This window comes from Tamandua tetradactyla, chromosome 8, assembly GCF_023851605.1.
Source record: "Tamandua tetradactyla isolate mTamTet1 chromosome 8, mTamTet1.pri, whole genome shotgun sequence".
NCBI lineage: Eukaryota > Metazoa > Chordata > Mammalia > Pilosa > Myrmecophagidae > Tamandua > Tamandua tetradactyla.
Window position 1 is genome coordinate 90,213,305 of NC_135334.1, and position 25,976 is coordinate 90,239,280.

Sequence of the window (25,976 nt, forward strand, 5' to 3'; positions counted from 1 at the left end):
TACAATCACAAAACTAATTTGTACATAATGTCTGGCACATGGTAAAAATTATTTAAAGAGATAATGAATGAAAATTCTTTCAAAACTAATAAAAGAAAGCAACTCTGGAGCAAGTTGCTACATGTACATCATGGGAACACAGGCTCAGACACAACTTTGAGCAAATGATTGCTTTATTACTTACAAAATACAAAGAGTCCAAGGGAACAGAAGAAGAGATCTATTGTGCCAGGCTTCCCAGGGAGGCTAACAGCTCAGGTCAGGATAAGTGGATGGCAGCCCTGGGTGCCCCACTTTGCATTGGAAAGGAGAGACAAATCTGTGCTGCCAAGCATGGAATACTTATACCATCTGGGGAGAGGGTATCCACCATTGAGAGTTGCTATTCTGATAAGCATCTGGGGCTACTTTTCCCAGTTTCCAGGTTCAGGGTACGACTGGGCCTTTTCATTAGACCTAACATCTCTCCTGGAAGTTGTGGAGTGGAAATAGACTGAAACATCTGTGCATAATAGAAGAGGTAGGTGAGGGCTGGGCTATGGCTGCTGAGCATGTATCTGTGACTTACCCAGCAGTAACCAACCAGTTCATGTAATTTAGTGAACCATAAGAAAGGTAAATACAGAGAAGATCATAGCTAGGCACATCATCATCAAGCATCTGAATGCTACAAGTGAAGAGAAACATCTCAAAGGAAACCAAATGAAAAGACAGGCTATTTTCCAAGGAACAAAATTAAAACTGACTTTTCAATAACAGCTATCAATACCAAAGACAATGGGATAACATATGAAAAAAAATTACAGTTAGAATTCATTATCCAATGAAAAGCTCTTTAAAAAGGAAGGTCTTTTTCATACAAACGATGATAAAATTTATTGCTAGCAGATCTACATTATAAAGACTGACCAAAGGAAGTCCCTTAGGTAGGAGATAAATGATTCAAATGGAATCATTGAAGTACAGGAAGGAATGAAAAGTGCTTGTGAGCATAAATATGCAGATGAGAATACTGATGATTTAAATCATCAATAACAAATTCCTTGTAGTGTTTATAATGTAGGTAGAAGTTAAATATATATAATAGTATAAAAGTGGGAAAGGATAAATGGAGTTAACTTGTAAGGCACTTGCCATACCTAAGAAGTAGTAAAAAGTTCTAATTTAAAGCAGACTACTTATACAAAGATGTATGTTGTAATATGCAGGGTGACAAAAGAGTAGTAGGAAAAGTTATAGCTGAAGAGCTAGTACAGGAGACAAAGAAGAATAATGAAAAATATGCTTGGTTAATCCAGGAGAATCTAAAAAAGGAGAAAGAAATAAAAACAGAAGGAGTGAATAAAAAAGAAAAATCAAGATGGTGGATTAAATGCCACACATTACATTAAATATCTACCTTGGGGATTAGGAATGAGCTGATTTCAGAGTTGTTATATAATATATTACCTAAAATGTCCAGTTTTCAAAAAATTGGACTGCACACTGCAAAACACAAAAATTGCCACTTTGAATCTAAAACACAGACCCAACTCTATACTGTTTACAAGAGGCATACATTAAATATAAGCACACAGATAGGTATGATCTCAAATAAAATTCATGTATACATTTGGAGATTTTAATTCACCAAGTTCATTAACTAATAGAATAATAAAATAAAAATGTCAATATAGATATGTTGAAGCTTTGAACCTGATTAACTAATCAAATCTAATTAATTATACACATTACACCCAACCATTACATAATATGTATTTTTCCAAGGACACAGAACATTTTCCACAATTGACCATTGGTATATAAAGGAAGTCTCAGTGATTTTTGCAGGTTAAAATTATACATACATAGAGAGACATCGGCTTCTGGAATGATGGAGGGGTGGATCTTGGTGAACTCATTCTCTTTCTAAAACAATAAAAATTGGGACAAAACAGCCAAGATCAATCATTTCAGGGCTGTGGAAATTAATAAAAGCTAAAGAATGAACTGGAAATTGCCTATTTATGAGAAACTAGTGAACCTTGCTGAAGCAGTTGTTTCTATGACATTTAATTTGGCATTTTTTCCCCATGCTTCCTCCTTTCCTAGCTCAGTTGCATGATAGCCAAAAGCCAGTGACTTTGCAGCCATCAGAGGGATCTGATCTCTTTTGGAGCTCTATTAAAAACACCATCAAAACAGCACAGTAAATATTTCATCTGAATTTACAGCTCCCTAGAAAATCTGTTTTGAGGATGTTATGGCTACTTGATTTGGCTTAAAGTTCAGTTCATTGAGGGGGAGGGGACAGGGAGGGGACTGGGAGGGGAGTCCTACCCCAGGGCATGTTCATATGATAGCAGTCTGTTGGCAACATTGCAGCTGCCTAAGGCTGTGATCCCAGTTGGGGCAAACCAGAGCCTGGCTGGGAATGTAAAAGGAAATCCTTGAGACTGGAAGACCATACGGAACTTTCAAGAGCTCTGACATATTCCGGGAGATCTAAGACTGCACAATTGTGCACATGCCTAGGAAAGATCTAAAAGGAGAAGGCCCAGGTGGCTTAACTGTGGCTGGCCTTAAAGCTGAAAGTCCACAAACTGCAAATAGACGCTAAGGCTCTCTTGTAAACTGCATGAAATTTGAAGCTGTGTCTTTTCACACTGATCCTCTTGGTAGAAGATTTTAAATTTTATGACAGATCATTGACTGACCACCAAATAATACTGGCCCAATGGTGACTCCTAGGAAATTCAAGCTTAAAAATCAAAACAAAAACTTATATTTTTAAAAGTAACAGAGAACTCAGTGGCCACACACTGAAGGGCCAAAGAAATCTAAACCTTGGGAGTAGGGCTGGGTCTGATACCAGATTTGTTATAATATATTATCTAAAATACTAGATAGTGGTTATAGTTGCACATGTCCATGAATATACTTTAAACCTCCCTCTGAATTGTACAGTTTAAAAAAGGTGAATTTTTTAGTGTATGAATGATATCTCATGTCAAAAAAATTGCTACTGCAAATAGAAAGAAGAGAGCTTTATTAATAGTTTAACAACTCACGAATTGGGTAATACCCAAAAAAGCAGGTGTTACAAAGGTTTGAGGGGCATTGGGAATCTACAGTGAAAAAAAAAGAAAAGGAGGTTGTCTGGCAAGTTCTGTTCTAATGGCTTATTGGAACATTGAGGCAGAAAGAATCCTGTCTGAAATGGATTTTTCAGAGTTTAGCCCTCTTTTACTTGTCCTATTTCCTGTAAGTCCTCTTTTCCAAGCTGTGCATTCCTGAAGTTTGATTGCATCAGCATAGGGACCTTGTGTGCCTCCTTTGCCTGGAGCCATTTTGTAACTCAGGGCTTGAAGGTCAATTTAGATTCTTTTACCATTAATAAAGCTCTTTTGAAAAACGTAGAGAACATGATCACAGTGAAATTTGTTTAAAATGCATTTGCAGGTAGCTATCTAGAAAATTCCCAAATTATAAATTATGCATGGGATCAAAGAAGAACACACAATATAAATTAGAAAACATTTTGAACTGAAAGATAATGAAAATATGATCTATCAAAACTTTAGAAAGAAAGTAAAGCAGTGATTACAGTTGGGAAACTCATAATAAAAAGAAGAAAGATTAAAAATCTATTAGGTTTACATTTCAAGAAGCTATAAAGTTAACAACAAATTAAACCAGAAGAAAGTAATAGTTAATATAAGAGCAGAAATTAATACAGTAATAAACAGAGATAAGGAAAATGAAAATCTGAATAAGAGGAAAAAAATCAACAAAATTCATTCTTTGCAAAGATTAACAGAGTTGATAGCTCCAGTAGAAATTTGATAGAGAAAAAGAGGGAAAACACAAATTTTCAATACAAGAAATGAAAAAGGGAGTATCAACAACAAATTTATAGGAATTAAAAGGATAAAAATAGATATTTGGATAACTTTATGCTAATACATTTCTCCTAATTTAGATGGAATTAATTCCTCAAAAAACAAAAATAGGTGACATTGATCTACAGATATTGAACCTATAGTTAAAAACCTTCCTACAAAGAAAATTATAGATCCAGATGGCTTCACTAGTGAATTCATCCCAACATTTAATGAAGAAATCTTTATAAAAGATTATGTCCAAAGCATTTTACTGTGGTTTCAAATGACAAACTTAGTGGCTTAAAGCAATACAGATTTATTGTCTCTTACAGTTTTAGAGATCAAAAGTCTGAAATGGATCTCATGGGACTAAAAGCAAGGTATCTTCAGGGATGTATTCTTTCTGGGACCTCTAAAGGAGACCTTTTCCTTATGTTTTTCAGCTTCTAGAAACTGCTTGCATTCGTTGGCTCAGGGTCTCATTTCTCCATCTTCAGAGCCAACAGTACACTGCTACCTCTTTGTCCTTTCTCTTCTGCTTCCATCTTCCACCTATAAAGACTCTTGTGATTACATTGGGCCCATTTAGATAATCCAGGATAATCTCTTCATTACAAGGTCAGCTGATTAACAACCTTAATTTCATTTGCAACCTAAATTTTCCTTTGCTATGTAACCTTAGGTATTCATAGGTTCTGTCGATCAGGATGTGGATATCTTGGGGGTCATTATTTTTCCACCACAACCAATCTTATGCAACTCTTTCAAAGAAAAGAGAAAGAAGGAACACTTCCAAGCTTGTTTTATGAGGCCAGCATAACCCTGATTCAAAACCTGACAAGAACATTGCAAAAAAAAAAAAAGACAGGCACCATCAGTCATGAACATAGATAGAAAAATCCTAACAAAATAGTTGTAAATAGAATCAAGTGCTATATTAAAATGATAATATAGCATGATCATGTGGGAGAGTATTCCAGAATATAAAGTTTTTTAACATTTTAAAATTCTCTGCATTAATAGAATAAAAGAGAATAATCATACGGTCATCTTAATATATGCAGAGAAAACATTTGATATTTGTTCATTTGATAAATTGATAAATGTTCATAATAAAAATTTTAAATAAATTGGGACTAGAACGGATCATCCTTAATCTGATAAGCAGTATCTGCTTGACTTTTATTGCAAACATCATACTTAATGACAAAATTTTGAACACCTGACTAAAACAAGATAGAAGTTGTTCAGTAGTAATACATTGTCCTGGGATTTCTAGGCAATGAATTAAGATCAGATAAGAAATAAAAGAAATAAAAATTGGAAAGAAAGATGTAAATCCTTTTTTTAATTTGCAGATGGCCATTTTATATACATGGAAATTCTAGAAGAATCTCAAAATGTACTAATACAATTAATAGCAAATTTTGCAAGATTATTGGATACCTAAAAATTATTTGTATTTCTCTAAACTATAAGAAAACAGTTGGAAAATAAATTTTTAAACCATTTGCAACAGCATCAAAACTCATCAAGTATTTAGAAATATATTTAATGAAAAGTGTGCAGTTCTGCTATACTTTGTGATTTTAGAGTGGGGAAAGATTTCATTAACAAGACACAAAGTCACTAATTAATCATATGGGATTACAAGGATAATTTTGAGTACAAGAAAATGAATAACTTCTGTTTATCAAGAGATATCATTTAAAAAAATCTGAAAAGCAAATATCCTTAAAAACTGAGGAAGATCGAGAGCACAGCTATATAAAGAACTATAAATAGAGGCGTTATAGACAAACCACAAATCTAGCAGTTTTTGTGTGTCAGGGATCTGCATACTGCTTAACTGAGTCCTCTGCTTAGGGTCTCATAAGGCTGTATTGAAGGTGTCTGGTTGCATTCTCATCTGGAGGATCACCTGGGATCCATACTCACTCAGATTGTTGTCAGAATTCATTTCCTTTGGTTGTGGGAACGAAGGCTCTGATTTCTTTATGGCTATTAGCTGGAAGTCACCCTCAGCTCCCAGAGGCTGCTTGATTCCTTTGTGTTCCTTAGTATGGCTGTTTACTTCATCAAGCTGCAAAGAAGAATCTTTAGAGTGAGTCTGATAGTAAGTCCCAAATCCATCATCTAATGCAATTATGGGAATGAGTTCCCATCCCTTTTGCTGCATTCTATTGATAAGAAGCAAGTCACGGTCCTTTCCATGCTCTAGGGGAGGAAATTATATACAACGGCTTGAGCACCAGGAAGAATCAGTGGAGTCCACTTTGGAGTCTACCACAATAACCCAATAGAAAATGAGCATTTGAGAAAAGAGATTGGCCTGTAAATGTAAGAAATGTCCTTCAACCTCGTGAGTAATCAGGAAATAAAAATGTGAAAATGCAGTGCCCTTCAATTCACTTTCAGAGCAGTAAGAGAGAAAGAGTGAAGACACTAAATGTTGGTGAGAATTTGGAGCATCAGAAACTACCCATATCTTGCAGCAGGGGATTACAAATATGGAAATGACTTTTGAAAATGGTTTATAACTATCAAGTAAAGTTGAATAATTCCACTCCTAAATTTTTTTACATACACTGGTGAAATGCATGTATATGTATGGCAGAATATAAATGTGTTCCTAGCCACATTGGTTGTAATTGCCCCAAACTAGAAACATCCCATAAGTCTGTCAACAGTTGACTGAAGAAATAAAATTGTGCTATATTCATAACATACAATTTTATATGGCAACGAAAATGAGTGAACTATAGTCACATGCAACAGCATGGAAATATCTCTTTAAAAGTAAAGTAATCAAGCATAGAAGCTTGGCTGATGCAATTTATGATGCAATTTATAAAGTTCAAAAAAGGCAAATCTAATCTTAGTTGTTAAGGGATGCGTACATAAGTGGTGTAAGTATAAAGAAAGGCAAGAAAAGCAATGCCATCAAAGTCAAGACGATGATTTCCTTTAATGGAAGGGAAGGAAGTTAGAGGTTCTGGGTTTCTGATCTCTGTCAATAAGATCATTGCCATTACGTCTTAGCTTGGGTGATAGGCATTCCTGTTGTAACTTTTCTGTATGTGTATTATATTTTACAGTAAAAAATGTTAAAAGTAAAGATAATGAAATTATAGAATATATTTCTTAAGGGTTGCTAGATTTCCTATGCTATTTTTTCCTTTCCTCGAGGCTCTATGTCATATCAAATTTCTATTAAGGAAAATATATCCTAAGATCATTTACCCTTTATTCCTCTCAACTTTCTTTTGTCAAAATTTTGGTCACTTGCTAGTATACCTAGAGCAAGTTACATCTCCTCTCTAGCCCTCAGTTTCCTTTTCTGAAACATGAACATTTTGGACCAGATTATAAAATCCCATTCAAAAGAAACTAAAAATAAAAATAATAAAAGAAAGAAAGAAAAAGAAAAATCCCATTCAGCTCCAACAGTGTATGAATTTATAGGAGCCTCTAAGCAGTCCAACCAATTGAACAACAGTGGCAGCCCTGGAAGGAGTATATCTCACAGAGTTAACTCTGTTAACTAACTCAAGTTACTTATTTTCTTTGGTACATGTAAATGAGGGCCCTGCTTAACTCAGAGTTATTGTGAAGATTTAATAAAATAACTCATCTATAAGTGCTTACCTTGCTATGCTTGAAAATATTGAAGACCCTTAATAAACTGTTGCTTGCTTTCCTCTCAGATTCACACTTTACTTGAATCTTTATTTCCAAATAAAGTTTTAAATCTGCCTGTCTCTCTCCCGGTGTACCTACACTGCCTTAGTTCAATCACTCAGCTGTGCTTTCTGGATGAAATCAACAGAGTTAGAGACCCACCCTTTGTGTTCCAGAACCAGTCTGTTTTTTCCTTACTTTAGCATTTAGCACTTGTTTTTTTGGTAATACATGGACAGGCACAGGAATCAAACCCGGGTCCTCTGGCACAGCAGGCAAGCGTTCTTGCCTGCTGAGCCACCGTGGCCCACCCTAGCACTTGTTTGTATCCTCCACTAATCTACATTGTTAAGGAATGCATAGGTGAAATAAGTAGGTTTGTTGAGTTGCAAAGGTGGCATCTTTTTCTCCTTTCTGAAACTCCGTACTCTTTCTAGAACATTGTAGACTCTCAAATATTTGTTGAATGAATGAATGAGCTGGAAAACTTTGGTTATATTTTTATAAGAATGTGCCAATTTTGTTTGCATATGATTTTATCGGATGCTCAACTTGATTAATACTATGAAGAGCTTGAAAATAAAATTTGGTAAAGATGCTTTACTCGTGTAGATAGTCAAGATGGTAGAGAAGCAAAATGTGAAAGATAAAGACCAATATTAATTACAAAAAATAAGTGCCACACATAGTATGAACATTTTATTTGTACTCTTAATCATTATCTATTATGGGCTTCCTGCCAGAGGGTATTTACTCCATAGTCATCATCAGTCAACAGGGCTGCCACTGTTGTTCAATTGGCTGGATTGCTCAAAGGCTCCTATAAATTTATATAATGTTGGCGCTGAATGGGACTTTTCTTTTTTTTTCTTTTGGATGGGATTTTATAATCTGATCCAAAATGTTCATTTTTGATAATAACCAATATCATCTATATTCTGCTCAAATTCCTAGGATGTTTTCAAGTTAGCCCCAAGTAGAAATTGATTTTATTATTTAATTGTAGATACTTTGATTTTTTAAGACATAAAATGCTCTTTATAAATACCCCAAATTAAATAATATGCACGCACATATATTTATTTATTTATCTCTCTTTTTTTATTTTAAGGTGCTATACACAGTCCAAGTCTTCTGAATTCTCCTGGCTATGGATCAGTGTCTGCTGGCTCTCTAACTAATCGATCACCCATAGAATTTCCCAATACTGCTGATTTTCTCAGTAAGCGAAGTGTTGTTTTACACAAATCTCTGGGCAATGCTCCCAGTACACCAGAGTTTTATCAGCAATTTAGAAATTCTGATAGCAATCTGTGTAACAGGTAAGTTCCCCAAATGTTTATTATTTTTGGTTCAAAATGTAGGTTATTTTAATAAACATTACCAGTTTTCTAATTCTGTATTATAATTGATGATGAATTAAGACTACATCCTGTTATTTATCTAATAGTTTTAGTTCTAAATAAACTTGCTCTCATGTCTGTGCTGTTATTCCTCGGCCAATTAAATGATCAATATCTGAGGTGAAATGTAGTGGAATTGTGAACCTTTATGAGATATTAGTAAATCTATACAGAACTATTTTAGTATATACCACTTGTTCTAGTTCATAATGAAGCTGCCAGAATGCAATATACCAGAAACGGAATGGCTTTTAAAAAGGGGAATTTGTAAGTTGCTAGTTTACAGTGCTAAGGCCATGAAAATGTCCAAATTAAAGCAAGACTATAAAAATGTCTAATCTAAGGTGTCCAGAGATAGATACCTTGGTTCAAGAAGGCGGATGATAGTCAAGCTTTCTCCTCAGCTGGAAAGCACATGGTGAGATCTGCTAGCTTCTCTCCAGGGGCTTTGCTCATTGTTTTGGCTCTGTTAGTTCTGGTGGCTCTCGTGGTTCTTTCCAAAATGGTTCCCTCTTAAAGGGCTCCAGTAAGCAACTCCACCTTGAGTGGCTGAAGACACATCTCCATGGAAACCATCTAATCAAGTCACCATCCACAATTTGGTGGGTCGCATCTCTGTAGAAACATCAAAAGCTCCTACCTGGCGATATTGAATGAGGATTAAAGAACTTGGCTTTTCTGGGGAACAACAGGTTCATACCAGCATACCACTTTAGTGCTTATTCAAAAGTACCCATTTTGTATGGTGTTCAGTCTCATTTCTGCTTGAGTGTAATAGAGTTTAACTCATATTCCAATGGTGATTTTCAAAAATATTCTGTTTACTTGAGGGACACGTGTGACTGCTTTCTAAGATAAAACCTATTAAATTTATAGAAAGATTAAAATACTGGGATGTGGTCCAGTTGGGATCTTAGTTAAATATTAAGCAGGTTTTCTAATTGTGTTTAGGTTAAAAACTTACCTCATCTATTATATAAATTTATCTGTTTTGTTTTATAAGCTGTGGACATCAAATACTGAAATATGTTTCTACGTCTGAATCAGAATCTGGTACAGACTACCATAGTGGAAAATCAGGTGAGACTGCAAAAGTCTTATGTCTTTGAGTTTAGAAGAAATTTCTTATGTGTTTTTTTCAAAAAGATAAATGAATGGGTTTCATTTCAGTTTATCCATCTTTAAAATGAAAATGATAATATGTGTACCAACTTCAAAGAGGAGCTGTTAGGAATAAATTATAAATAGCTGGTGAAAGTCTTCTGAAAAATAAAAATATGCTGAACAAATGAATGCACTGTTTTTTAAATTATGGCTAGGGTTCAAAAACAGTGAAAGTAATTATATTAACATTGTAATTTGTATTGTACAATCTAAACGAAAAGGATTTGCATAAATTTGTTATTTTTTATGGCACAGAGAAGAAGTGTTTTAATTATGGTTAAGCACTTAGTTTGGTTAATTATGCTATTTTGAAATATTTTATATCTTTAAACTAGAAGGATTGTTGATAATGAAATTATGGTTTGTCTTCCAACTTCCAGTAACGGTGAACCTAGGTAAATCAGGCCAACATTGCTGAGGGTAGCTAGGATATTTGGACAAGTTATTTTTAAAAACATCTATTTGAAGACATTGAAGAACTAACAAGCCCCTAAGAATTATAAATACAAAATCTGAAGGAAGATTGAGGTTCAAGCAAGTGAGCCTGCAGTTTGGGGCCATCAAAAGGGTTATTCCACAGGGACCAGTGACTGTTAGGATGAGCAGTGCTTTTGATAGCTTCATGGGATGAAAGGGATAGAGACTGAAGTTGAAAGCTTACCATGGTGGAAATAACATGGTATACTCTGAAGCTCTGAGTCCTTGGAATAAAAGTTGGAAAATAGATAAGCCCTTTCAGGGATCATAGGCTTATCTTGATCCTTGAAATTGAATTAATGTGATCCTGTGTTGTTAGTGCATCCAGGAATTGGAGAGAAGCAAATATAAACCTGTCTGGAGAAAGATAATATTTCCCAGGTTCTCAAATTAATTCTACAAATAATTTTGCAAATGCAGTACACAGTAAGAAAAAAATAATCAGGTAGTCTATGTAGTCTACTTCTGGTTCCAGCTAAAGTATCAAACCCATGTTCTATTGAAAACGACTAAACGATGTATGAAATATATAAAACAGCTCTTCGGAGGCTGGGCTAGCTAGAAATTAAAGGGGTAGGGTTCCAGAAGAAAGGGAACTGCAAAGAAGTAAGCCAAACATCTTGCTTGATTTTTCCTCTCTAATCATTTGCTGATTCCTAAACTGTACTGGGCTAGAGGCTAGGAGGCTTAGAGGTTAAAACACTAATCTGAGCTTTTGGCATTGATATAGTACTGAGGAAATGAAAATAATGTTCAGAGCCTGCAAAGAAGGCAGGGTTCTGGTAAGTATAGGATGATAAATTTTATGACAATGGCAATCTGAAAATCAATTAATATAATATACCATTGGTTTTAGTTTGCTAGTTGCTGGAATGCAACATATCAGAGATGGATTGGCTTTTAATAAAAAGGGATTTATTTTGTTAGTTCTTTGGAGAAAAGGTAGCTAACTTTCAACTGAGGTTCTTTCTTACATGGGAAGGTGCAGGGTGATCTCTCCTGGCCTTCTCTCCAGGCCTCTGGGTTCCAACAACTTTCCCTGGGGTGATTTCTTTCTGCATCTCCAAAGGTCTGGGCTGAGCTGCATGTGCTAAGATGAGGTATGCTGAGCTGCTTGGGCTGTGCTACGTTGTGCTCTCTCATTTAAGCACCAGCCATATAAGTCAAACATCATTCATTACAGGAGACATGCCTCCTAGCCAACTGCAGATGTAATCAGCAACAGTTGAGGTTCATGTACCATTGGCTCATGTCCACAGCAACAGAATTAGGTGCCTTCACCTGGCCAAATTGATAACTGAACCTAACTACCACATGTCCACCCCTTGTCAACTTGGCAACTACATGCATCACCTTAAACAATATTAAGATGCAAAAAATTCTCTTCTGGCTGTGGACCTGTGAATCTCAAAACAAGTTGTCTGGTGCCAATATGCAAAGGAGGGACGGTCACAGATCCATAGGGAGAAATTGGAAGGACAACCTGCAGGGCAAACACCATTGGATTTCAAAGTCTGAAAGTCATTTATCCTTCAGCTTTAAAAAGTGGCAGTCCCACCCTTTCCAAGGGCCTATGCACTTGGCCCCTCTTTCCAAATCAACCTCGGGGAACATTGAGGAAGCCACTTTTTCTCGTCTCCACTCTTTCCAGGCATTGGGGCCACCCCTGGGCTCACTGCTATTTCTGGGGCACATGCTCAACCCCTCCATGTGGTGGGAGCCAGGCTCTCCCCAATCCCCAAGGAGTGTGCTATACCTTTTCCAAGGTCTGAGGCTATACACCTCTCCCACTGCAATGAGTTGGGAGACTCATCCTCTGTCCTCAGGGCAAACTCACCCTCTCCATGTATATGGGTGGGCCCACTCTCCTGGCTGAGGTTTCTTGGCTTCAGACCCAAGCTTCCATGGTTCTCATTCTGCAAACTCCAGTTTGTCCCTTTGTGTCCCCCTTTGTCCAGATTGGCAGTGGTTCCGTTTACACCAACAGTCTCTTCAAGCACTCCAGGACTTCTCCATCATTCTCTTCACAGTTCCTCCAAAATCTTCCCCTTAGCCATCCAAAAAAACATTCCAGCATATCTGGTATTTGCAAACTGCAGCAGCACCCCACTCTCTGGTACCAAATTCTGTTCTAGTTTGCTAACTGCCGGAATGCAACACACCAGAGATGGATTGGCTTTTAATAAAAGGGGATTTATTTCATTAGCTCTTCAGAGGAAGGGCAGCTAACTTTCAACTGAGGTTCTTTCTTACATGGGAAGGTGCAAGGTGATCTCTGCTGGCCTTCTCTCCAGGCCTCTGGGTTCCTATAACTTTCCCTGGGATGATTTCTTTCTGCATCTCCAAAGGTCTGGGCTGAGCTGCGAGTGCCAGGATGAGGTATGCTGAGCTACTTGGGCTGGCTATGTTGCTCTCTCTCATTTAAGCACCAGCCAATTAAATCAAAATCATTCATTGCAGCAGGCACACCTCCTAGCCGACTGCAGATGTAATCAGCAACAGATGAGATTCATGTACCTTTGGCTCATGTCCACAGCAACAGAACTAGGTACCTTCACCTGGCCAAGTTGACAACTGAATCTAACTGTAACACCATTGTTCTAGTTTGCTAGCTGCCGAAATTCAATATACCAGAAATGGAATGGCTTTTATAAAGGTGAATTTAATAAGTTAAAAGTTTACAGTTCTAAAGCATGAAAATGTCCCAATTAAAGTAAGTCTATAGAAATGTCCAATCTAAGGCATCCAGGGAAAGATACCTTGATTCAAGAAGGCCAATGAAGTTCAGGGTTTCTCAAGTGGAAAGGCACATGGTGAACACGGTCACCCTCTGCTAGCCTCCTCTCCAGGTGTTTTGCATCATGAAGCCCCTAGGAGCATTCTCCTCATCTCCAAAGGTCACTGGCTGGCGGACTCTGCTTTGTAGCTCTTGTCATTGTATCATCCTTCTCTTCTCTCTCAGAATCTCTAAAGGTCATTGGCTGGTGGACTTGGTGGTTTTCTTGGCCTTGTGGCTCTACTCAGCTCTGCTGTGGCAAAAGACATTCTCTCCAAAAATGTCTGCTCTTTTATAAGATCCCAGTAAACTAATCAAGACCCACTTACAGTTGGTGGAGGCACATTTCCATCTAATTAAGTTTACCACCCATAGTTGATTGAGTCACATCTCCATGGAGATAAGCTAATTAAAGTTTCCAGCATACGATACTGAATAGGGATTAGATGAAACCGTTGCTCCCACAAGGTTAATTAAGATTAAAACATGCTTTTCTAAGGTACAAAAACCTTTTCAAACAGGCACAACCATATTAGAATAGAGAACAAAATAATGTGCTCAACTTAATGAGTGTAGAAAAAAGCATTTGACAAATCCAATTCCACTCACTGATTAAAAAAAACTCTCATCAAAGTAGGAATAGAATGCAACTTCCTTAAACTGATAAAGGGCATCTACAGAAAAACAAAACAAAGCTAACATAATGCTTAATGGTGAAAGAATGCTTTTCTTCCCTCTTAAGATCAGAAACAAGTCAATGATATATGCTGTCATTATTCAACATTGGAGGTTTTAATTGGTGCAGTAAGACAACAAAAGGACAATAATGGCATCTAGAATGAAAAGGAAGAAACAAAACTGCTTCTATTCCAAGAATCACATGATCCTTATGTACAAAGAAATCCACATGTACAAAAAACTACTAGAACTAATGAACAAGTTTAAAAATGTCATAAGCTAAAGATTAATATACAAAAATAAATTATATATCTTATAAACTAACAATAAATCATAAGAAAATAATTCTATTTACAATAGCATTAGTGGAAGATTTGTATACTAAAACTATGAAACATTTTTGAGAGAAATTTAAAAATCTAAATACTTAGATAGGCATTTCATAATCATGGATTGGAAGTCTCAGTATTGTCAATAGGACAGTTCTCCCAAATATGTCTGTAAATTCAGTACAATCCTTATCAAATTCTAGCAGCTATTTTTGTAGAAATTGACAAGTTGATCTTAAAATTTATATGGTAGTACAGAGGGCATACAATAACCAAAACAATTTTGAAAAAGAAGAACAAAGTTGGAGAACTTAAACTGCTCAGTTTCAAAACTTGTTATAAAGTCACTGTAATCAAGACAGTATGGTATTAGGACAAGAATGGGTATATATATCAATAGAACAAAACAGAGAATCCAAAAGTAAATTCTTACATTTATAGTCCACTGAGTTTCAATAAAGGCTCCCAGATAATTCAATAGGGAAAGGATAGTTTTTTCAATAAATAATGCAGAGACGATTGGATATCCCTGTGCCAAAAATAGAAACTTAGACGCTGACCTCACAAAACACACAAAAATTAACTCAAAATGGATCATAGGCCTAGTGAAACTATAAAACTTCTAGAAGAAAGTATAAGAGAAAGTCTTTGTGACCTTGAGTTGAGTATTCTTAGATACAGTACCAACAGCACAATCCAAGAAAGAAAAAAAAAACATTTCATTAATTTCACTTCATTAAAATTGAAACTTTTCATATTTCAAAGACAATAAGAAAAAGAAAAGACAAATCGCAGTTTACAAGAAAATGTTTGCAAGTTATACATCTAATATAGGACATGTATCCAAGATATATAAAAAACTCTTACAACTCACAAGAAGTCAGTCAATTCAATTAAAAATGGGCAAAAGCTTTGAATAGACATTTTGGTTAAGAACATTCGTTGAAGATCAGTATCTTTTATGAAAAGATACTGAAGAACATTACCCATTAGGGAAATGCATATTAGTACTACAATGAGATAACCTCTGCACTCACGCTAGAATAAGTATAAAAAAAGGCAGACAAAACCAAGTGTTGGTAAGAAGACAGCCAAATTTGAACCCTTGTGCCTTGCTGATGGAAATATAAAATAGTATAACCACTTTGGAAAACAATTTGACAATATCTTAAAAAGTTACCCAGGAATTTATCAGATGACTTTGCAATTCCACTGCTAGGAATCTACCCAAGAAAAAATATATGACCACTCAAAAACATGTATGTGAATGCTTACAGCATCGTTACTGATAATCATGCAAAACTGAAACAACCCAAAAGGCCATCAACTTGTGAACTGATAAATATCATTTGGCGTACTCATACAGTGAAATTTTATTCTAGAATTAAAGGACTTAATTTTGATTCACACTACAACACAGATGAATTTCAAGGATGTCATGCTAAATGAAAGAAGCCAGCCTCAAATAATGTGTATTGTGTGATTCCATCTATGTGAAATTCTAGAAAAGGCAAAATTATAGAGACAATAATTGGAACCATGGTTGCCTAAAACAGGAATAGGAATTAACTGTAAATAGGTATAAAAGCACTTTTTGGGATAATGGGAATATTCTAAAACTGGCTTGTGGTCACAGTTGTACAACTCTGTAAGTTTACTAAAATTGTTGCATCATATACTCAAAATGGGTGAGTTTTATGATATGTAATTATATTTAACGAAAGCTTTTAGGAAACAATTGATTAATTCTCACAGTTCTTTGTGTTGACTACTCAGCTAGTAGATGCTCATATGAGATCTCTCCTGATTGCAGTCAGTTTGAAGGCTTGATTACTCTGGATTTCCAAGATATATTACTCACACACCTTTTGGCTATTGACCAGTGCATCTAAATATTGCTTCTCAATGTAAATTGGGCTTCTTAGAGCTTTTTGGCTGGATTCCAAGAGAAAAAGAAGTGGAAGCTGCCAGTCCAATTAATTGTTCAACCCAGAACAGACAAAATGTCACTCTGCCACACTCTGTTAATCAGAGCAATCATAAGACTGTCTAAATACCAGAAATTTGGGAAATTAATGATATCGGCATGTAGATGATTGACAAGAATACATTTTTTTCAGCTGTTTCTATTATTAAGTGTAAGATATAGTTATTGGCAGTTCAGCTCATTAAAAATAAATCATATAGTATATCTCAAATGCCAACAAGTTTTACATTGATTGCTATTTTAGAATACTAATGTAGTTGCTGCCTTATTTGGAAAATCGTATTTTCCAAAGGCTATATTCTCTGATCATCATTATTAGTTAATGATGTTTAGTATAGTCATTGTGTTAAGTTCAGGTTTGATCACCTGTTATGTGAAGCACACACTAAGATAGGATTATATTATTCACAGATTTATGGAAGGGAAAAGCTTGCTGTTATTAAGTACAAAATTCAGGATTTGAACCTAGTTCTTCTGAAACTCAATTCTAATGAGTATTCTTAAAAAATATTTTTACTTAAGAAACATTCATATTGAAAAGTACCCAGGTCATAAGCTTATAGCTTGATGAATCTTTAGCATGCCTGAGTAATCAGCACCGAGATAAAGAAACAGAATATTACCAGCACCTCCGAATCTCCCCTGAAATCCCTTTCCAGACATATCCCTAAAGGGTACCATCTCTCTGTCTTTCAATATTCATATGTATCAATTTTGATTTTTTTTCACTTTTAATAAAATAAATAATAGGAAATGTACCTTGTAGCTGGCTTCCTTCACTTAACATTATTATTTTTTCAACATTATATTTTAATAATCCATATTGTTGCATGTGATTGTAATGAATTCTCTTTGCTCTGTAGTGTTCATTTGTGTGAGTTATAACGATTTATTTACTCATTGTACTGTTGATGGATTTGCAGGAAGTTTCCTATTTTAGGGTATTACAAACATAATGAATCGGAACTTTTTCTTTTAACATGTCAGTGAGTGCTGTTTACCTACCAATGCTGCTTCCTTTTTCCATATGATTTGGGAGAAATAATATTCTTAATCACTTTGGCTTGGAAATAACTCAAAATTCATGATGTTGGTGCTTACGTTTTTAGTTGTGGCATTGTCTCATTCATCTATAATTATGAATTTAGGGTTTTCAGAGGGGTTGGAATTGTTTCCATCAAATTGGTAAGAAAGTTCCTATTGATAAGGACTGACTTTTTCAAATGTTTCTCACTTTTATAAAGAGTATTTATCCTTCTCTTTCATCCACAAGGAAATATGTAACATGAGACCAAAAGATAAAATGGTGTGTTCCTGAACACAAGATACCTGGACAAAATAGTCTACCAAGTGTGAATTAATGGTGTCATTAAGTAATTTAGAGTATGGTTCACTTTATCTGAATATTTTTTACAAATAGTCTTTAGTCTTATAAAATTGTCCATGTAGGACAAAATTTATTCCTATTTGTTTATTACTATATTTCTTTTTTTGAAAGTTGAAGAAGAAAGCACCATTTTCTCAAAAGAATCTTTCAACCATATGGAAACTCAGCAAGAAGAGCAGACAGAGAAGAGAAACTGCAGAAAATTATTTTTGGAAGGTGATAATCACCTAGCAGAAGAGGTACTACATGAGCAACAGCTAAATGTAAGAAATAAACTTTCAGTATGATTATGTTAAGGTGAAATATAATACTAGTTAGTACTGGTTTCATTATTCTTGCCAAGGACAAGGATTTAATGTAATGGGATTAAAATTTTTTTTACTGAAACATCACTATACTGAAAATCTTGATTAAAAAATAATGATTACTTCCTCAATAAAATTGCATTGAAAAAACAAACAAACAAGCTAAGAGGTTTGAACTTGATTCTGTGGGTGAACAATTGTGGGAGGCCATCCTCAATAAAGTGCAAATGCGGAAGACCTAAGATTTGTTCTGTAATTGTCCTAACTTCCAAGAAGTAAAACCAGCTGCATATTTCCAATTCTTCCCTATTATAATTCTTCCTCTGTTCCCACTTGAGGATATATTTAAATTTTTTTTTAAATTAGAGAAGTGATAGGTTTACAGAAAAATCATGCAGAAAATGCAGACTTCCCATAAATTCCCCACTCCCATTATTAACACCTTGCGTGAATATGGTGTTACAACTGATGAAAGAATATCATATAATTGTACTAATAACTATAGTCCATGATTACATTAGGTTCACTCTATTGTCTAGTCTTGTGGTGGTTTTTTTGTAATTCTAGAGACATCTACAGAACCTAAAGTTTTCCCATTTAGTCACATTTGCTATAATCCAGTGCAATTAATTACCTTCACAATTTTGTGCCACGATAACACTTTTTAAGATTTTTGTTCTTAAGCAGATTTTAGGGTATCTTGTTAATCAAATGGGTCTAAAATTTTATTCTCTACTGCTTCAAATATTTCTTTTTAACTAGAAAAATGTTATTTTCTGGTTTTACTTTCACTTAAAAAATGATTACCTTTAACCCTATCATCCTGAAAGAACAAACTACATTCATTTTTAAATGAACACTTTTTATTTAGTTGTATGGTGAATATATTATTTTCTATTCTCATGTTTCCTTCAATTGAGTACTTTAAAGTATAGGGCACACATATGCATAGTAATTACAAAACAATTAAAATAATTTACTTGCTTTCCATAGAAATATTTTTTGTTCTTGGAGTTAAAAATTTAAACTTTTGAGAAAAAAATATCTGTTTCTTTTGGAAGGTTACCTTAGTAACGCATGCCAGTATATAATATGAGTTTCTTTCTAGTACCCTTTGATACTTGTAACTTCTAAAATGAAAATATTGGAATTTATATCTGTGTAGTGATTTGGAAATATTACAGCATTTTTATTTATAGAAATAATGTATAGAACAATAAATCTTCTGATACCTACAAGACATGTTTATCATGGTCTGAGGATAGCATTCTACAAACAGGAGAAATAGAAAGTACCAAAAAGAGAATATTTGAGAATGGCCATTCTAGAAAATATACTGACCAATTTTTAATGTTTAATTTTAAATGCTGTCATAGAAATGTGGATTTAACATTGTTTATAAAAGGGTAAAGTTGTTTTTATTTTTCTCCATTATGTACAGATTAAACAGGAATCATCACTGGACTTTAATTTAATAGAAGATCATGACTCATTAATAGAAAAAATGAACAACTGGAATTTTCAGATTTTTGAACTTGTAGAAAAGATGGGAGAGAAATCAGGAAGGATTCTCAGTCAGGTTGGTTTTCAAATTTCTGCTTTTTAAATGATAAATTAATTTTTTTTCTCAAATATTTTTAAAAAGAGGAAAATCTAAAAATGGTAACATATCAGTTTTAGTTTAGATGCTACTTCAACGTTATTCATTGAACTTTTTTTCACAAAAAAATTTTCAGCACAAAATTTAAAAAATAAAACCTATATTTTATATATCTATGTAATTTATATATTACATATAAAGTAGTATATTTGACCATAGCACTGGGATTTAATATAGTCTAAAAAGTAATAGAACTTTACTTTTTGTTGAATCTTAGGATCAAAAAAAGATACGACAGGCGATCTAGTTCTAACCACTAAAACTTATTTATGCTTCTTTTTTTTTATTCACTTGCCTTCCTATACTTTACTCAAGGCCACATGGTTCATTTCATACCAGAACCATGGAAATAAATAATGTGGAACGTGTATATGTTCATCTCACTATAGTCTTTAGGGATAAAAATGTTATAATTATGATATTGTTCTTACTTCTGTTAACACCTAGGTCTAATAGAGAATAAAATTTGCATTCCCTTCAATAAATAATGAATAAATAAGCTAAAGGGGAGAATTGAAAATTTTTAAATTGGGAATGATCTAGAAAGCTTTCTTTTGATTTCAAGGGTTTTAGAGTGATGTCTGTTTTTTTGTAAAGAATTCATAAAGAAGTTTTAAATGAATTATTAACTTAAGTACATTTATATGGTTAATACTTCTAAGAGCAAATTCTAAAACTATTCAGTGCAAATTGAAATTTTGAGTTTTAAAGTGAACTGCATTTTAATTGATATTTAGGTCATGTATACCTTATTTCAAGACACTGGCTTATTGGAAATATTTCAAATTCCCACTCAACAATTCATGAACTATTTCTGTGCGTTAGAAAATGGCTATCGAGACATTCCTTGTAAGTATTAATGGATCTTGTTAAGTTCAAATAATACATTTAGAAGGTATTACTTTTTCCCTTTAACTATTCCCTTAACTGCTTTTATGATTATATGTTTCAAAAATTTAAAAAATAGAGATTTAAAAAGAAAATCTGTATCCCAATACCTAGAGGTAACTGATTATTAATATTTTGATATATATCCTCCAGACACTTTTCTTATATAAACTGATTTTTATATAGTATAATATTGATACTTATTTATAATGTACTTTTTCTCTTAATTATTGTATAATGTACATCTTTCCATGTTAGGAATTATTTATATAAGTGCATTATCTTTTTTAATGTTTGTTAATATTAAAGTGATATTAATACTTGGTAATATTACATTTCAGAAAATTCTTGGCTTAATTTTTGTTTCAGTTTATACATAGAATTTCTGTTTATAACCATGCTCTGATTTATAGAATGATTTTTTAATGGTCATTTGATTTTATGATAAAATATAATTTAAATTTTGTATTAGAAGAAGATATAACTTTCTCTCTGTGTAGACGCATTCTGCAGTGTCCCTCCATGTGTATACATTCTTTAGTTGGAAAGTCAGTTATACAAATAGAGTACAAATTATTATTAAATTGGTATAACAAAAAAAGAACAAAATGGGTGTAACTCATTAATAACTGTTTGATAATTTGAGTTACAGATACTACAATTTCCACGAAGTATACATTTAAAGAAGTGATTGGATTTTATTAATAGAATAAAATGATACTTATTAAATTTCAGAGATGGAAAGTGGATAGAAAGAGGTGGTAAGGGGTCTTCACTGACAGCTCCAATTAGAATATATAACAGGCTCTGGACCTAGCTATTCTAAATTTCAGTTCCCAAATTTCTAAATGGTAATAACAATTGTATTTATCCAAAGATATAGTGATAAGATAAAATAATCCACGTAAAGCACATATTAGAATCCATGGCACATAGTAAATGGTCAGTTAAAGGTGGTGATTTATTAATAATTCAACTCCTAGTGGATTGGCACCATGTCATCTCTGTTGTCTGAACACTTGGTTGTGTCATTTGTTAATGCTACAGAGTTTTTACTCATTAATTACTTGTTGAAGTGTAAGTGTGGGACTCCATAATCCAGAAACTATTTACATGATATTTTTAAAGCCACAAAATAGCAACCTAAGTAAACTTACCAATGTTTTCAGTTAGCCCTGGTTATCCTACTTTTTCTTTGACCTCTGCTATATTTTCATAGTATATGTGTTTTAAAAAGATTGTTTTTAATGCATTAAGAATCTCCAAAAATAAGACACTGCAAAATACAATTGTGGGAAGTTAGTCTGTCTCATATATTTTATTTTTAAGGATATAGTATGAAAAAAAAATTCTTGTACTTTTAAAATGTCCTATGTCAAACATAATGATAATTCTATAAAACATTTTGGTGACTTTAGATCACAATCGCATACATGCCACAGATGTCCTACATGCAGTTTGGTATCTGACAACAAGGCCAATACCTGGCTTTCAGCAGACCCACAGTGATCATGGAACAGGAAATGAAACAGGTAGTTCCTTCCATCATCTTTCTTTTCATTATTTGATTAAGGAAAACAAATCAATGTTCTCATTTTATTATCTCTGTTCTTTTAAATATTTTCTGTTGACAATGTAATCATTGTTGTTTTTTTTTTTTTTTGTAATCATTGTTTTGTTGACAGGTCAACCATAAGCCTTGTTTCTCATTATAAGTCCCTCCCCTCATTTTTTGAACCCTGAGTAAGCACATTGAAAATTTATTAAATTTATTAAATAAATTTATAAAATTTATTGAAAATTTATTAAATGTGCATGGCATATTTGCATAAGTAGGCACTCTACTCTTGCAAGAAAAGAGAGGTGAGAGGCTTGAGGCCTCAGCACTGTAGATCAACCTGCTTTTATATACTTGTTCGTGGATGCTTGATGGTAAATGACTAAATATGTTGGGTCCATTTGCCCCACTCTCCTTCCTCCTTTCTGATGCCCGATCACAGATGATTCACTCAGGTAGGTTCGTTTGACCCCCAGGTGCTGTTTATTACTGTTCTTCTCAGAGATATCTTTCTCCTTGTGGCCTGACCCCTTCTCGGAATTTGCCCTTTGTGCTGCCCTAATTCTAACCCCGCTCTCAACACCCCTCCACTCCCTGCAGAGAGTTCCAGCTCCCCTTAATCTGAAGGGAATTTGTGTTGATGATCCATCTTCTGTAGCTGCTTCAAGCTGTCAGTAGGTCGCAGGCCTTACTTGTGGGAGCATAGATGTCTCTGGCTATGCTATTGAGGGTGGCTGGTTGAGCTTGGGGAACGGGAGTGTAGCTTCTCGCAAGGAGGCGTTTGCTGTGAAAGGCTTCTAATCTGGAAGAAATAAACTTGGTGAGAAGAGGGTGCATGTGACAAGTTAAAGTGCTGGAATGAGGTGATTGATCGGACTGTGACTTTAGCTGCCACAATGGCCCATTTATTCCCTCGAGTTGTGTTAGTATTTTCTCTTTGTTGGCCAGGGCAATGAATCACAACTATTTTGGTGGTAAGAACATGGCATTTAAGAGTTTGAGTATCTCTTGGTAGTATTTAATTGGAAGAAAGCCTTGCTCTTTCCACACTGCACATGTGAGCATGCAAGACAAGGCATAGCCTTTTCTCTTTTTTCTAGTTCTAGAGCTCAGGCGAGGGCAATTAGTTCTGTTTTTTTGAGCTAAAGTCCCTGGGGCAGGGCTTTACCTTTACTCTAGTTTGTGGATTATGGCATACTCTACTCTCCTTGTCCCTTGTTAATGAAGCTACTTTAAAAAATAGGAACATTTGACAATTGTCTTATATTGGAGTCATCAACCACAAAACATAGCAGATGTTTTGTCCTATTTTAATTTTACACATTCACTAGGGTTATGCTCATTAACAGGTGGAACATAATTTATATACTTGCTTTGTTTTTCTTTTAAAGTTCTTTTTTGTTGAAGATGAAGTCCTGACTTAGAGCTGACTACATGTACTTCTGGAGAAGGCTTGGAGTTAAGTAGTGTAACTGACAAGTAAATTTAGTTGTTTCTATGATTTGTAACTTTTTTCAAAGAGTAACCAAAACCATGACCAACAACATCATACTGTTGTCTAATATCACATAGATGAGTGTCAGGATATAACATAGACAGTGAGAACATTGTCAAGTCTTTAGGAATTCTATATGATCTCTAAATATATGAATAACATTTTCACCTATATAAATTTACCTTAACAGTAGGATAGAAAATTTCTTTTAATTATTGAAATACTTCCAACACACTTCCTATGTAATATGTTGAACTACTTTATTACCTTAGTTTTATAAGGTGAAAGAACAAATTCTTTGTAACAGTTTTCATTTAAGAGTAAGAAGATATGTATTCTGAAATAAAGGATGATATGGTTTACATAAGCATCAACAAGGATATTATTCTGATATAAAATCTTTGTCTTCTAACAGAGTGTTAAGAAATACTTTTTGTAACCTTTTATTAAGAACAGACCAGCAATCTACATTATTTTATCATAGAGAAAACATATTCATTTTTTTCTTGCATATGTAAGACTAGCTATAGTGGGTTTAGTTCACAAGGAGAAATAGTCTCAATAGGGGACATGAAAAAGGGTAACACTGAATTGGACACCAGTACTGACATCTGACCAATTAGTGTTCTCTATGCCTCAGAACCAATAAACAAAGAAGAGGTACTCTATGCTAGTTTGTGTGATTGAACCTGTTTGATCCTGATTATCGAGAGGAAATAAGGTTCTTCCTACACATGGAAGAATGTATGTCAAGAATCCAGGGAATTCTCTGGGCTCCTTGGTACTCTCATGTTCAGTGGCAAAAAGATAATGGAAAATGATAGTAATCCAGTACCACCAGGGTCACTACTAGTGCATTCCCTTGGAAGTGCAGGTTAACTCACTAGGCAGAACACCGTAATCAGTAGAAGTGCTGGCTGAGTACAAAGGGAATATGGAATAGGCAGTAGAATATAAAAATTATACATTTCAAGTACAGCTATATGACCAGCCATAGGAATGATATCTATCTATTATTTTCCTCATTGTTTTGATGTTTATTTATTATATCTATATTGAGCCTAGTGAATATATAAGGTTGATGGACATTTGGGTTGTTTCCACTTAATAGATATTATGAATAATGCTAAAATGAACGGTAACATGCAAGGTTTTATGTGGACATATGTTGGGCATATTATGAATAAGGCTAGTATGAATGTTAATACACAAGGTTTTATGTGGACATATTTTAGGCATATACCTAGAGTGGAAAGGCTGGGATATATGATGACTCTAAGTGTTTTCCAAAACCTCTATACTGTTTTATATTCCCACCAATTATCCATGAGGATTCCAGTATCTCCACATCTTTGCCAAAATTTGTTGTTATCTGACATTTTTATTATAGCCATACCTAGTATCTTATTGTGCTTTAATTACAATTTCCTTAATACTAATGATGTTGAGCATCTTTTCATGTGGTTATTGGCCATTTCTGTACCATCTTTGGAGAAATTCTCTGTTCAGAGCCTTTGCATATTAAAAAAACTTTTTTTTTATTAGAGAAATTGTAGATTCACGGAACAATTTTGCATAAAATATAGGATTCCCAAACACTACTCCATCACAAACCCCTTGCATTGGTGAGGGACACGTGCTTTAATTGATAATAGCATATTTTTATGATTATACTATTAATTAAAGTCCGTGGTTTAACTTAGGGTTCTCTGCTTGTGTAATGTAGTTTCATGGATTTTAAAAAACATTTTATTGTTACCATATATACAATTTAACATTTTCCTTTTTAATCATATTCAGATACATGTTTCAGTGCTGGTAATTGCATTTACAATATTGTACCACCATCACCACTGTCCATTACCTAAACATTTCCATCATTTCAAATAAGAATCCTGAACATTGTAAACCTCAACTCCCCATTCCCTATCGTTACTCCATCCCATGGTAACCTATATTCTATATTCTGATTCTATGAGTTTGCCTATATTAATTGTTTTAAATCAGTGAAAGCATTCAATATTTATCCTTTTGTGTCTGGCTGATTTCATTCAACATGATGTTTTCAAAGTTCATCCGTGTTGTCACATGTTTCAGAACTTCATTCATTTTTACAACTGAGTAATAGTCTATCATATGTATGTACCACATTTTAATTATCCATTCATTGGTTAATGGTCATTTGGGTTGCTTCCGTCTTTTGGTAATTGTGAAATATGCTGCCATTAACATCAATGTGCTTGCATCTACCCTATTTTTTAAAAAATTTTTTTTATTGTATAAAATATATACAAAGCAAAGAAAGAAAAAAGCAATAGTTTCCAA

General features: G+C 34.2%; 1 protein-coding gene across 3 annotated transcripts in view; it reads left to right on the top strand.

Annotated features, from left to right (window-relative positions):
- The window catches only part of PDE3B (phosphodiesterase 3B), a 212,438-nt gene that overhangs the window by 159,206 nt on the left and 27,256 nt on the right, over window positions 1-25,976 (top strand). For all 3 annotated transcript variants that reach the window (XR_013156831.1, XM_077114071.1, XM_077114070.1), the window contains exons 6-11: window positions 8,656-8,866; window positions 9,951-10,027; window positions 17,857-18,008; window positions 19,492-19,629; window positions 20,448-20,559; window positions 22,017-22,130. Coding sequence is in view for 2 of the 3 variants with exons in the window: in XM_077114071.1 (XP_076970186.1) it covers window positions 8,656-8,866; window positions 9,951-10,027; window positions 17,857-18,008; window positions 19,492-19,629; window positions 20,448-20,559; window positions 22,017-22,130 (804 nt within the window). In the remaining variant the exon portion in view is untranslated. The remainder of the gene's footprint in view (window positions 1-8,655; window positions 8,867-9,950; window positions 10,028-17,856; window positions 18,009-19,491; window positions 19,630-20,447; window positions 20,560-22,016; window positions 22,131-25,976) is intronic.